Source organism: Aulonocara stuartgranti (assembly GCF_965226115.1).
Source record: "Aulonocara stuartgranti genome assembly, chromosome: 14".
NCBI classification, from domain to species: Eukaryota; Metazoa; Chordata; class Actinopteri; order Cichliformes; family Cichlidae; genus Aulonocara; species Aulonocara stuartgranti.
The window spans coordinates 18,252,597-18,266,483 of record NC_138950.1 but is presented as its reverse complement, the minus strand read 5'-3'; the positions used below and the strand labels follow the sequence as shown (position 1 = coordinate 18,266,483).

Sequence of the window (13,887 nt, the reverse complement as noted above, 5' to 3'; positions counted from 1 at the left end):
CAATGTCGAAATAAAGCAAAGTGTAAATAAAATGAATATAATGATTAGGAAATAATTTCATCTGTAATTTTTAAAGTTTAAAATTGCAATTAACTGTAATTAATCTGATGTCAGCAACACGTTTCAAAAAAGTCATCACTGTGTTACATCTTTCTTAATTTAACAAAACTTTATAATCCTCACATCTAAAAAAGACTCTGCCTTTCTGGATGCTTCTTTTTATACTGATTATTGGGTATAAAAAAAGAGCTACTCAGTCATGTAATTTGTTATGAAATTTTCCACCTTTTATTTTTCACTCACTCATCCTACTCAGAGCCGGGGTTAAACACATAACCTTAAGTTTGAATTGCATGTATTTGGCCTAAAAAAGGTTTCTGAGTCAAATAATTAGATGATTTATATAAAAAAGTACTGATTTAATTAGACCAATTCTGACTGATACTTTCTTTTCCAGGAAAAGCAGGCAAGAATTGCATCTCTCTACCTGCCGCTTTATGGCCTCATCCTGGACAACATGCCAAGATTCTTCCTCAGGGACCTTTTCCCCATCTACTTTACTGCTAGTGACCAAGTAAGAGTCAAGACAAATGATGAAATTATTAAAAAACACTGTATTGATTGGCTCCTAAATGTTCAGAATCATGTATATTTGTGTTATGTTTTAAGGTAAATCTATTTTCTCTTTGTGCTGTCTTTTTTGCACCTGCAACAGGGCTCTCGAGATGACCTCAGTGTGGGAGCAGTGGCAGCTGGAGGGGTTACTCGCCATGCCAACTCTGTAGATGCCTCATTTTCCAAAGAAGTACTCAATTCCATTACAGGTAGCACTGTTATATGTGTGTGTCTATTTCCAGTGAATCTATCTAATATAAAGTAAGTCAGGACATTGATGCCTACACTTGTTCTTCCTGCGCCAGCCTTCTCCTCCTTGGCAGTTGCTACGGCTAACCAGGCTGACTCTCGAGGCTCTCTGATCAGCGTGGACTCCAACCCGAGCAACAGTGACAGGAACAGCGAGAAAATGGATGGATGTGAGAAGGTGAGACAGTTCACATGAAAAAGAGCAAACATCTGTATAGAAAATGTAGTCATTTATTTATTATAAGTTTCATTGGTAGTCTTCATATGTACATTGTAAGACCGCAGCATTATACTTTGTAAATAATGCGTAAAATATATTTCAGCAATCAGCACCTCCAGCAACCCAAAATCACCCATATAATATCTTGTTTCTGCATTTTTAAAAGTAGTAAAATTTTATTTAAAAATACTGGACCAGCTAATAACACGCCCATTATATCCAACTTTTAACTCCTGTTAGCAACAGTTTATCACTGACTGCATTTCTATCTGATGTTGGTCCTTAGTTTGCCCGGCCCCAGTCCCTGATAGGCTACGGTTCTCGATGTGACAAGCTGGACCAGGCAGAGACCCGCAGCCTCCTCATGTGCTTTTTGCAGATCATGAAAACCATATCTGAAGGTAAGATCTATCACTAAATGTTATATACCTATGTGGTATGTGACTTTTGTTGCCATGATGCCAGGTCTCTCTTGGAAATGAGATTTTTAATCTCAATGAGATTTTTACCTGGATAAATAAAGGATTAATAAAAATCACTTAAAGAATTCATGCAGTCCACAGGAAATTTATTACATTTACTGCTATACTTAGCAGTGAATGTATACAAAAATTGACACAAAAGTTGCTTTTTGTTCTGTTGCTGAGGGATTTTAATACTGTGAGCTTCAGATAGCCATACTTTTTTCAGTCTGTGAAAAGATTTTTTATATTATGTCTTTCATTGTCTATTTCCAGATGTGCTGGTGTCCTACTGGCACCGCGCCATTCACCAGGAGATCTCGGACTTCTTCAACATTCTGGAGTAAGAGCTCTTCTTGTTTTTGCTGAAGACTGCAGGCATTGCTACACTGATTAGAGATACTCACTGTTCACAGAGAGAGAGAGAGAGAGAGAGGAAAAAAAAAACTGTAGAGAGACAGACGGGGTTGAGGGCAAGTGAACAAGAAGAGTAGAAAAGGGAACGTGGCCAGTATGAAAATACTGACACTATAAGAGAGAGGTAGAGAGAAGAAAAACAGACTATAATTCCAGTGAGAGCTCCTGTCCACCAACGAGTGCAGTAAATTAACTTTCCGTGTTTCCTGTTTGTCTCAGCATCTAGACTGTTCTGGTTCGCCTCAGTGTGATCACATGCACTCCATCTTATCTGTCTTCTTATCTGAGAAAACTTTTGAATTGTGTTTCCTTAGGCTCTGTCTTCAGCATTTTAGATTCCTTGGAAAACGCCACATAGCCAGGTGAGTGCTTTCTCCAGCAAAGAGATGGAGCAGGTGCCATTCAAATGCATTTATTGTAACGCTACACATATGGAAACTGCTTATTAACTCAGTGTACATGTTGCCACCACACAATGATACATAATTCATGTAATCATTCACACAATCATAAATGCAGCCCCACAGACACATTCGCACACGCACGCATGTGAAATCAGACTAAGTCAGGCAGAAATACTAAAATGTGTTCAGTATGCGTGCACACACTCAGGGATCAGCTTCAAGAGGGGAGGAGGTGAAGGAGGGAAGAAAAGGAAGAAGGGGGGAGGTGAAACTCCTGGATCTCACTGTTCGAAAAGAATCACTGCTGGATATTGTAGTGTAGTGGTTGGCAAACACAGGATGGGGGTTGTTATCGTGTGTGCGTGCTCTTACTGGAGCTGAGCCATTGGCACTGCGAGCCTCTTCCATCTTCTGGATCCTCCCAGCTAATTAAATTAGCCCTCTTTTTTTCCTTTCAGCAATAGGATGCTGAGATGTAAGCCAACAAAAGGCTGGGAGAACACACTGCTTTACTGTGTGTGGAGGCATTAACTGAATGAAGATAGCTGGAAGCCTAGCTAGGGCTCTCAGACGTAGTTGAGCCTGTCTGGGGCTGCTAGCTACTTAACATTCATCCATAATACCAGGCCACGGGGGATTCAGAGTGTGTCTGTCTCGGCATCTTTCTCTGTTGGCTCTTTTGAGTCAGTTTGGGCACCCCACTGAAGTTCAGGAGTGATGAAATACATTACATTAGGTCTTAAAGATTTAATCTTGAATATTTGTGATTAAACCATCAGGAAATGCTTGAATAACAAGTGTAACTGTCAAAAACTACTAATCTGCTTCATCAGGAGTGTGTGACTGTGGTTTAATCCTGTGTTATTGACAGTAGTCTGACAACATAAGCTGTCATATCATGGCATTGACGTTTACTAGCTGAGCCCCACCCACTTTAGATCAATGAGAAGTTAACAGTTAAAAGCAAAAAACAGAGAAATCTCCTATATAAATTCAACCAAAGATTTCCAAGACATGTTTTAGGGCCACTGGTCATAGTTAGAAGCTGATTGAGGAAATTGTTTCATTTATCCAGCAATGTTGTAGTTTAGTCCCAGACATTATTCTAGCTTATCCCTTACTTCCTTAATGTTCTATGTTCTCAATGCACACGACCAACATAACACAACTAAGTAACATTTGCCTGTTACGTTTTCTCCATGTTCGACCTTGCTGTTGTAGTTTCCATGACAGTGCATGCATTCACCCCCCCGCTCTGTGCATGGTGCCTCTGATAATGGTTTGTCCTTGTGACCGCACATTTATCGATGTCCTGTCACATCAAGTAACACTTTCTTTGTTGACACAGATCCATTTTATGTAATGTTCCGTGTGCTGGTTTCGTTTGCTTTTTACATCTTTTCCACATTTTACGACTCAGATGTTGCACGTTAACCTTGTAACCCTCTGCCTCCATGCCTTCAGTCTCAGCACTGGCTCAGCTCCACCATCTGCTTGGCTTCAGTGTTTTTAATAGGCTCTGATGCTTTTGTGTTGATTGGCTTACGCGCTTTCTTTTATCTGGCACAGGAAGCATTTGCTTTACTCAGATTGGCAGCAGTTTCTGATCAAGCTTTAAGGATCACAATAATTTGATAAATTGAACATCTGTTTTTCTTGAGATACTGTTACGGAGCTCATTTGTGCCGCAGCATAACTGACATTCAGCTTCATCACACCAATATCTTGTCCCTAAGCTGTCCATAGTTGTATGTTACTATCACCCCGAAGCCCCAGCTTCCACTCACACTCTACCAAGAGTTAATGCAACATTTTCACATTACTATACTAGTGGAAAACTAAAAGCATCAGCTCTACTGACTCTAACCTTTCCATCTGGCTGACCTTCCTCTCGAGCTGTTTGATCCTTGTTTTTGGCTCCAGCCGCTTTCATCACACCAAGGTCAAATCGGAGATCTTGTGTGCTTTTTGCATTTCATTTAGCCTTACTAAAATCAAATGTGACCCGGCTTCTATAAATATGTAACAAGGTCACAAAGGTGCAAAAAGCTTTGCAAGCTGCTTCACATTTAGACAGTAAGGTCAGTTTTTTTATTGATTACAGACATGCTCTAACAGCTATTAGCATGCCACCCACAGTTAGGATATCTAACTAATAACAATTTTAAAAATGATGGTCTTAATTAAACTAACTAATGTTAGCTTTGATGTGGTTGGCTTGTGAACAGGAAGCTAGCAGCGGCAGTAAAGCTGGCTCAGTCAACCCACGCCAATGGCACCCTGAAGGGCTCTAACAACCCCTCCCAGTCCTCTCAACCCTCAAGCATCTTCCCACAATGGTAATCACCCTCCACAAGGAAAACAGACAACACCTCAGCCATGATGACAAACAAAGTCTTTGTTTACTGAAAGTGTTCTGAATGCTAATGATGTCTGGTGGCCCAAAAGTGCTTTATGATGTCATAAAACTCCAGACTCTTTAATACACGTTAAACATGCAAGAGCAATGTGAATACTTGAAAAAAAAGGATAATGCATTTGTGTCGTGTGTAATTTCACCATTTATGTGACCACTGTGTTTCCACATTACAGACTGTAACTTGTGTTCTCAGCATGCCTCTTCCCATACCTGCAGTGTTCTGTGTGATTTGCCAGTCTTTGTGTCTGTACACTCATGTGTTGATAGCTTCCCGATAGCAGCAAGTCCTTGAGACATGGATGTCATTTATATCTACCCGCCTACTTAAGTGTGCAGAATCTTTAGCGATAGTGTACCTTTGCATTTATCCAAAGGTTTAGTACCACATTTACTGAAGGGCAATTTAAAGAAGTCATGAGTAAAACACGCACACGCTGTGATTTATATGAGCTTCTGATTCATGCTGTTGACCCTCCAGGATGGCATCTGGGGGTGATGGCCACCGGCATGCTCGCTCCCAAACCATGCCCATCATCAGGGGCAAGAATGCCCTCACCAACCCCAAGCTGCTGCAGCTGATGGAGCCAGGTAACAAATACTCTGACTGAGGTCACAGTGAGGTTACTTTGATGTATTTGTTATTCATACGTGCTTCTATTTCTAGACGGCATTCAGGATGGGGACACGTTGAGTCCTACAGATATTGAGGCGAACATGTCCACAGAGGTCGCCCTCACTGTGCTGGATGTACTAGAGCTGTTTGTTCAGCATCAGAAGGTCTGTGACCATTTCATATTATACAACCCAAAAGTAAAGTTAATACCACAAAGTATTACATTGTACTTCTTTAGAGAAATTTATTTTTTTAAGCCACTTATGTGGAAATGTGGCTGTCAAGAAGACACTCTAAAGGAAGGAAATGGGGAAAATAACTGAGGTATACCAAATTGCACAAAAACCGTCCTGAAAACCAGTGGCAACAGGTCTTATTGAGTGAAATGTTTGGTTCATCTTCACTGATATGTACAGAGGTAGTCAGGAGGCATGGTAAAGAGGAACAGTGAGTGTCTACAGCCACGTGTAAAAAATAAAAATAAAAATAAACAATGTTGAGGCTCTGTTGTGGATTAGAACTGCATTTCAGTTAGATTAAGTTTGGATTGGCCTCACCACAACCTGGACCTCAATATTACTGAAGCATTGTGGGATCGTTTTAACAGAAATGGAACAAAAGACAGTCAACATCCAAAGAAAAGCTTTGTAGACACCTGAAGGACTATTACTATTACTACTTTTATAAAAAATTTAACGATAGGCTAGACAGTGAAACTACTTTTGGCTGCTCCCTTTAGCTCTGTATATTTAATTTGGCAGGTTTTTTTTGTTTTTTGTTTTTACAATAGAAGTCCTTCTTGATGCAAACCTGATGGGGATTTGTCTGCTTCCATCATTAATGTTTCACTCAATAAAAGTGGGCATACCAAATATTGACTTTCAAGCAGAATTTGTATAAATTCCATTGTTGCCTTTTTTACTGTACTTACACATGTCTGCAGATGTTACAGTAAACTGTTACACCCATTTCCCACTTTCCCAGCAAAATATAAATAAATGTGAGGTGGCTCAAGTCTTAACACATTTCATACACATTCATTTCATACATACTGCCACCTAGTGTTTTTTTAAAGACTGCATTGAAGTTAAGTCTGGTGAAACATGTTTTGCTTTCGTTTTCTCACATTCATCCAGAAGCAGCTGTTGCAGGACGATGGACAGAACACATTGATGAAGAAGGTGCTGGACACCTACTTGCTCTTCTTTCAGATCAACCAATCAACTGCTACTCTACGGCATGTCTTTGCTGCACTCAGGCTTTTTGTACAAAAGGTCCGTAAACCTTTCTTTAATCGTTCAACATATCATTGAAGACTCGAGTCATTATCTTATGGTTAGTTTCGTCTTTCTCTTTTTTCTGTAGTTTCCCAGTGCATTTTTCCAGGGTAAGGCAGACCTGTGTGGCTGTCTTTGCTACGAGATCCTCAAGTGCTGTAACCATCGATCCAGCTCCACCCAGACGGAGGCAGCTGCCCTGCTGTATTTTTTCATGAGAAAAAACTTTGAGTTTACCAAGGGAAAGTCGATCGTTCGCTCACATCTGCAGGTCAGTTAATATAAAGAAGTAAAATGACTTCATTTGAGTTTTATGTACTTTGCGTATCACCGTTTCATGGCTATACTGGCCTGTCTCTGCTACAGGTTATCAAGGCAGTGAGCCAGCTGATAGCAGATGCTGGAATCGGAGGCTCGAGGTTTCAACAGTCTCTGGCCATCATAAACAACTTTGCTAATGGAGATGCACCACTGAAAGTACAGAATTCCTTAAGCTTTTAAAACACCTTTTCTATCAATAATTATCATCAATCGTGTACTTTATATTTAATTTTACTTTCATTTTCTACAGAACACACCGTTCCCTGCTGAGGTGAAGGACCTGACCAAACGGATCAGGACAGTTCTGATGGCTACAGCACAAATGAAGGAGCATGAGAAGGATCCTGAAATGCTGGTGGATCTGCAGTACAGTCTGGCCAATTCCTACGCGAGCACCCCTGAGCTTCGACGCACTTGGCTCGAGAGCATGGCCAAGATTCACGTCCGCAACGGGGATCTCTCAGAGGTTCGAAATGTTGCATTTTGTCAGGTTCTCGGGCTTCAGAAACATCGATAATGTCACATGAAAGTATCAGTTTAAAAAACATCTAACTTCTGTCTTTCCCTCAGGCTGCTATGTGCTACATCCACATCTCAGCCCTGATTGCTGAATCGTTGAAGAGGAGAGGTTAGTCCACACTTTGCTGCCACTTTTGCCCTTGCGAGCTTTTTGCAGCATAGTTTGTGTGCAAATATCTGTTTGCAGTGCAGTGAGATTTTTGTATATTTGTGCATCTCTGCAGACATGCTAACTTGAGTTCATCCAATCACATACAGCAGCTTCTCACAATGGAATACTTTTTTCTCTTTGCTATCATAGTCATCAAACCTTTGAGGCATCAGTCCTTCATACATTCACTGTTCTTGATGTGTATGCCTGAAAGTGAGGACAGTTTTCATCTGAGTGTGACTGACTGAGAACTCATGGGAAATGATGTTTGATTCCTGTTCCTGTCCTGTAGTAGTATAGACCTTTCTTTTATATTTAAATTCCATCCTCCTCTTAGATTGATGTCCACACATTTTCCTGTGCTTCACGTTTTTCTGTGTGTGCATGCTTCCTCGTGTAAACAGCTTGTATCTGCCACTCAGTGTTTCTGACGTCTTTTGCGCATGGCTTTACTCACTGAGCCTGTGGGCTAGTTCCTAGCATAGAGTGCCAGCAGTTCAGCTGCTTTGTGAGCCTTGTCCGTGAGCATAAAGTGGCAAAAGCAAGTGGACATAAACTTTGTAAACCTGCTCCTCCTCCCCTCCTACCAAACAGGCTACTGGAGCGCTGACAAGGCCAGGATGTCCAGTGTGTCCCCTGAAGAAAGCCCTGTCTATAAATGTAGCTCCTTACTAACTACCTCCCGAGATCCAGACAGTGAGTGTGTGCGCCTGGGGGTCCGCTGGGTGGTGTTGGGGTTGGGTAAAAACATGAATGTAGAAACAGAAAGACCTGAATGTGGTTGGTAGTGAGTGTGCACTTATATTTGTTTGTACCTTTTGAATTTTTTTTGCAAGCTCTGGATATTGAGTGGCGGACATGATTTGGATCAAAGGGACATCAGGTTGTCCGGTGGTGGTTTAAATTTGAATCACTTTTCTACACGGTGTATTGCATTTTGCAGTAAATTGTTCTGAGGACCACTGTTCTTGCCTTGATGGCATGATCTTGTGCCAGGTTACGTTTTACTATCACTGTGTCTGTTCACACAAGTCTCACAGGATATGATGCTCAGTGTCACAGGGGTTTGATGTGAAGCACACTCACATTTGCTGTTTTTGCAAAAACTGAATGCTTGACTGTAAGTCTCGTATTTTCTTGCAAGACTGTGATAGCAGATGTATTTTAAGCATCTATACGTGCGTTTACATGCCAAACATAGCACCAACGATAACGTGTGATGTCTGTAGGAAGTATGCAAGTGTGTGTCTTTTTAGTAATCGTGCCCTGATATCACTTTCACTTGTTTGACACACCAGCATCCTTCTCCATGGGCTGGGCAGCATTTATGTGCATCAGCCCTAATGTTAAAGAGGAGGGAGCCATGAAGGAAGACACTGGTACACAAGACACGCCATATATTGAGGTCCGTGTTAGCCTTTTTGTCCTGAACAAAACCATTAACTCTGTTGGATTTAATCATCAGAATTACTGTTGCCGGTCAGACTTTTCTCTTATGTTCTTCGTGCTCTCGTTGCACTGTGTAGGACACCCTGGTGGAGCAGCTGGAGCTGTGTGTGGACTATTTGTGGAAATCGGAGCGATACGAGCTCATTGCTGACATCAACAAACCTGTAATTGCTGTCTTTGAAAAAAGAAGAGATTTCAAGGTAACGGCTTTTACCCTTTCTGTGTAAGCGTGTGAAAAAATGTGCAGTGTGAGCTGCGTATGAAATTATTTGTGTGTTTGTTTGTTTGCTTGTGCCTACAGAGGCTATCAGAGCTGTACTATGACATCCATCGCTCCTACCTGAAGGTGACGGAGGTGGTGAACTCAGAAAAGCGTCTCTTTGGGCGCTACTACCGTGTAGCTTTCTACGGACAGGTGAGTGTTTGCTTGAGCTTACCTTCACAGACTTTTAAGATACAAAGGACAACGAACAGTCACTGTAACTACACGTTTAACAAATACATCGGAAACACCACTAGGTGGTGTGTTTTTGCACATAAACTTAACTACGTGTGTAGAACTTGATCAGTTCTACACACATGTTATAATAGAGATATAGATTTCCTTAACTGAAATCTATGGAAAAAAAATTCTGCAACTGCAAAGACAGAGGTAGAAGCATATATATCCAGCTATCTATATGCAGCTTTTATGTCTTGTTGACTATTGAAATGGAAGTTATTTAGTTAATACTTTAATTTACAATTATTCTAATGATAAATTGCTGTTTAATTGCAAAGCTTCTTCCCATCAGTAAGCTTGTGATCATTTCTTTCTTTGTTCGCATACCACCACGTGTCAGTGCCAGAAATCTCAAAGGTTTGGTAAATAAAAGTGAAACTGTCAGGATAGCTAGTCTTTTTTGTAATTTGGATAACTAAACCTTGTAGAAAGCTTAATATTGAATTCTACTTGGCCCTGGGTTCATCTTTGAAGCACTGGCTTTATCTCCAAAGGTGCATTGTGTGGTTTGGGCTCGGTTTTTACAAACCTGGCTGCTTTACACAGGATAGGTGTAAAATAGTGAGACTTTCAGATAAAGAAGAATGCAGTACCTGGTCAGTGAGGCATGGAAATGGAAACAGGACACTAGATTTGTTTTGACTGAATCAGTGTCTTTAATTTCTCTATCTGCTTTTTTTTCTTCTGTTTTGTTGTATTCTGTATCAAGAATATGGTAAGTTTTGTATGTCCTTGATTTTCCATTTTCCTCAGTGCTAACCACTTTTACCTTTCTTCTCCTTTTACCACTATTAACATCTGCTGCTCTTACCCTTTGAAGGGTTTGTCTAAGGCTTGCTGTGGCCCATTTCACTTCCCATTAAGCCCAACAATGAAACTGTTTCCTTCTTAAACATTAAGACGAGCTGATATCACAGAGCAACAGTGAACCAGAAGATAGGATTTACTGAATCTCATTCACCCTTGGCATTTGACTCCAGTGCCGCCTCCGCACTCCCTCATCCAGAACTTAACACTGGTACCCTGTTAGTGTTGAGAAGTTCTAACAAAGTGACAAAGTTTTTGTATCTGAAAGCACAAGTGACTCAAGAAACCCCAAGAGAGCAACATCTAATGTGCTGTGAAAGCAAAAGCAACACATCCTATGAATCAAAAATAAAAGACTACATACACACCAAGCCAACCAACATGTAACAAGCTTCGCTGATTAGTGTGTGCATATGTGTGTGTTTGTGTTCTGGTAGGGTTTCTTTGAAGAGGAAGAGAGCAAAGAGTTCATCTACAAAGAGCCAAAGCTGACAGGGCTGTCGGAAATCTCCCAGAGATTACTCAAACTCTACTCAGACAAGTTTGGAGCTGAAAATGTCAAGATGATCCAGGACTCTAATAAGGTATCTTACAGAATTTGGCCATTAAAATGAATGAATTAACATCTGTTGGCGCTGCGGTGTGTTGCTTATGTGATAATATTGTAAAATTCTTTGCTAACAGGTAAATCCTAAAGACCTGGACCCCAAGTTTGCTTACATTCAGGTCACATATGTAGTGCCCTACTTTGACGAAAAAGAACAATGTGACAAAAGGACCGACTTCGAGAGGCATCACAACATCAACCGGTTTGTATTTGAGACACCGTTTACGCTGTCAGGAAAGAAACATGGGGATGTGGAGGAGCAGTGCAAACGGCGCACCATACTGACTAGTGAGTATCTCTTCTTTGTTTATATCTCTGATAGATACATATTTTTTTGAGTCACCAGAACATACATTTGTCCTCTTTCTATTACTGTATCTGACAGACTGTGTGTGTGTTTTTCTGTTCTTCAGCAAGTTCCAGCTTCCCTTACCTTAAAAAGCGCATCCAGGTGGTGGAGCAGCAAAGCACAGAAATGAATCCAATTGAAGTTGCCATTGACGAGATGTCACGTAAAGTCTCTGAGCTCAACCAGCTCTGCAACATGGAGGAGGTGGACATGATCCGGCTGCAGCTAAAACTGCAAGGCAGTGTCAGCGTCAAGGTGGGGATTCTCCCAAACTATAGATACACACATTTTACATAGGTTACTCTGGTGTTGTCTCACTTGATCATCTCCATCCAGGTGAACGCAGGGCCCATGGCTTATGCCAGGGCATTTTTGGAGGAGAAGAATGCTAAGAAGTATCCAGACAACCAGGTCAAACTTCTGAAGGAGATTTTCAGGTATGATTTAAAGTGTTGAGCTAGCTAACAATGATTTAGTCCACTGTCAGGAACCGTACAATGTAATACTATTTAAGTTTCACTAAAAAAAAAAAGTTAAACACATATCAATGATCAGCACATTAACATAAGTCAAACTTAATCCGCCCCCTGCAGGCGGTTTGCAGAAGCCTGCGGTCAGGCTTTGGATGTAAATGAGCGACTGATCAAGGAGGACCAGCTGGAGTACCAGGAGGAGATGAGAGCTCACTACCGGGACATGCTGACTGAGCTTTCTGGGATCATGAATGAACAGGTCTCACAATGCAAAGACTAATGAGTGTCCAGACTATACTGCCATACATTCTTTAATTTATTTGTTGGCAGTTCAGTTGCATGGCATACTGAGCACCCTCTTTTTTTCTTCATGCATTATTTTTGGAGGCAGTTATTATTTTCGTGGACATCATCTTCTGTTGCAACCTTTTCTCACACTGCTGCTTTTAAAAGCATCCTTGCCTTCCAATCATCTTCTCTGCCTAACCACTCCCTGTCCACTCTCTGTAAAACTGCTGTCATGTCATCAGATTTCTTTACAGAAAGACATCTTTTTCGCCTTTATACTTGCTTAACTCACTTTATTGTTACCTGAAATCCCAGCTCCCAACTCAGGAACCAAAGTGCCAGACTTGATATTTGCTCGCGTTTGCATTTTTCCTATTCCAATTGCAGCTTTTTATTCTTATTCTTGTGCAGATTCCTCACACAAGACAACCAGGAACAGAAAGGCACAGCACCTACTGAACGGCCAGTAGACTCGCCATAAACATTTTGTCCCAGTTTGAGCCTCAGAGTGACTCATTTGATTGTTTCCGACCTTTTTTTCCCCCCTGAAGCAGTTGGCTAGTGGAACTGTGACTGATGAAGAGTGTAGAGGACATTAAGGGAAGAAATGTGTAGACTGTGGTTGTGGTAGTCTGTAGTCCTGTTGTTGAACTTTGTCTACAGTAGAGAGCAGACTGCTGGACTGTTAGCTGCTGTACGTTTTGATTTAAAAGACTCGGTTCGTGTGTCGTATAGATTTCCCTGCCCCCTCAAGTGATTACATTTGCTTACACATTGGCAGACAAACCTGCAAACAAATTCAAATGCACACAAACACACAACATGCGCCTTCTCTCCACAACCCTGACCCTTTAGAGAACAGTGACCTTACTGAGCTCGAGGTGCGTTCAGCTGTATGAAATATAAAGCTCTCTGGTGCATTTTGATTACAGTTATTTTTACATTTTTCTGTGGAATATTACTGAATTTCAAACTATTAAAAGAAGTCTCGCAAGACAACTAATGTGAAAATGGCAAATGATTAGATTACAGGTTTTAATTAGCCAAGAATGTGAGGAGTTGAACGCACCTCCAGTTCTTGTTTGAATGTAGAGCAGCTCCACATTGCTACTTTGTATCCTAGCTAACGATCTGGAAATATCAGCTTGCCAATTTTCAAATGGAAACAGACAAAAAAAATATGTTTTGTAACATTTTTATAATTGAAAATTCATTGTTACTGTTATTATTTCCTGTACTGTTTTAAATTGTAAATAAGAAATATTAATATTTAAAAATGTTTGAAATGTTGCTTTTTATAAAATATACAATATATAAATTTGTTTAGCTGAATAAAAACAAACAAACAAAACTAAAGTTTTATGTATAACATTTAAATAAAATTTTGTTAATGTCCAAAGATCATGACTATGTTTAAGTAGCTTAATTTGTTGTTGTGAGTCTTTTGTTGTTTTTTATAATTGCACCTTACATTATGGTTACAGGTCCTCTGCTATGTTGTATCTGTAAGTTTACTCATCCAGTCTGTGTCTTGGCTGTAAATCTGCACAGCAGCCACTCATATTCTGTCTTGCATTGGCCTGAGACCGGCTAATTCATTAATTAGACATTTTAAATTAGCAAACTCAGGCAAAGACAAAGAAGAAGAAAATTTTTTTTTAACTTTGCTCCCTGGTGTTATAAACAATGGCTCTCTTTATCACTTATGTGTGACTATTATATTTTTTGTGTGTGTTTCCCTACATC

General features: G+C 40.5%; 1 protein-coding gene across 6 annotated transcripts in view; it reads left to right on the top strand.

Moving 5' to 3' along the window:
* Positions 1–13,843, top strand: part of dock10 (dedicator of cytokinesis 10) — a 65,729-nt gene extending 51,886 nt beyond the window's left edge. For 4 of the 6 annotated variants that reach the window (XM_082502580.1, XM_082502579.1, XM_082502578.1 and 1 more), the window contains 24 exons: positions 458–574; positions 716–824; positions 921–1,042; positions 1,371–1,485; positions 1,822–1,888; positions 2,277–2,324; positions 4,595–4,705; positions 5,264–5,373; positions 5,450–5,562; positions 6,535–6,672; positions 6,764–6,946; positions 7,042–7,152; positions 7,247–7,462; positions 7,567–7,624; positions 8,261–8,362; positions 8,965–9,071; positions 9,193–9,315; positions 9,417–9,530; positions 10,862–11,008; positions 11,109–11,319; positions 11,445–11,635; positions 11,717–11,817; positions 11,974–12,112; positions 12,553–13,843. In XM_082502580.1, coding sequence (XP_082358706.1) covers positions 458–574; positions 716–824; positions 921–1,042; positions 1,371–1,485; positions 1,822–1,888; positions 2,277–2,324; positions 4,595–4,705; positions 5,264–5,373; positions 5,450–5,562; positions 6,535–6,672; positions 6,764–6,946; positions 7,042–7,152; positions 7,247–7,462; positions 7,567–7,624; positions 8,261–8,362; positions 8,965–9,071; positions 9,193–9,315; positions 9,417–9,530; positions 10,862–11,008; positions 11,109–11,319; positions 11,445–11,635; positions 11,717–11,817; positions 11,974–12,112; positions 12,553–12,600 — 2,901 coding nt within the window. In that variant the 3' untranslated portion in view covers positions 12,601–13,843. The remainder of the gene's footprint in view (positions 1–457; positions 575–715; positions 825–920; positions 1,043–1,370; positions 1,486–1,821; positions 1,889–2,276; positions 2,325–4,594; positions 4,706–5,263; positions 5,374–5,449; positions 5,563–6,534; positions 6,673–6,763; positions 6,947–7,041; positions 7,153–7,246; positions 7,463–7,566; positions 7,625–8,260; positions 8,363–8,964; positions 9,072–9,192; positions 9,316–9,416; positions 9,531–10,861; positions 11,009–11,108; positions 11,320–11,444; positions 11,636–11,716; positions 11,818–11,973; positions 12,113–12,552) is intronic. The other 2 variants (XM_082502583.1, XM_082502582.1) reach the window with 2 other exon arrangements.
* Positions 13,844–13,887: the final 44 nt, after the last annotated feature.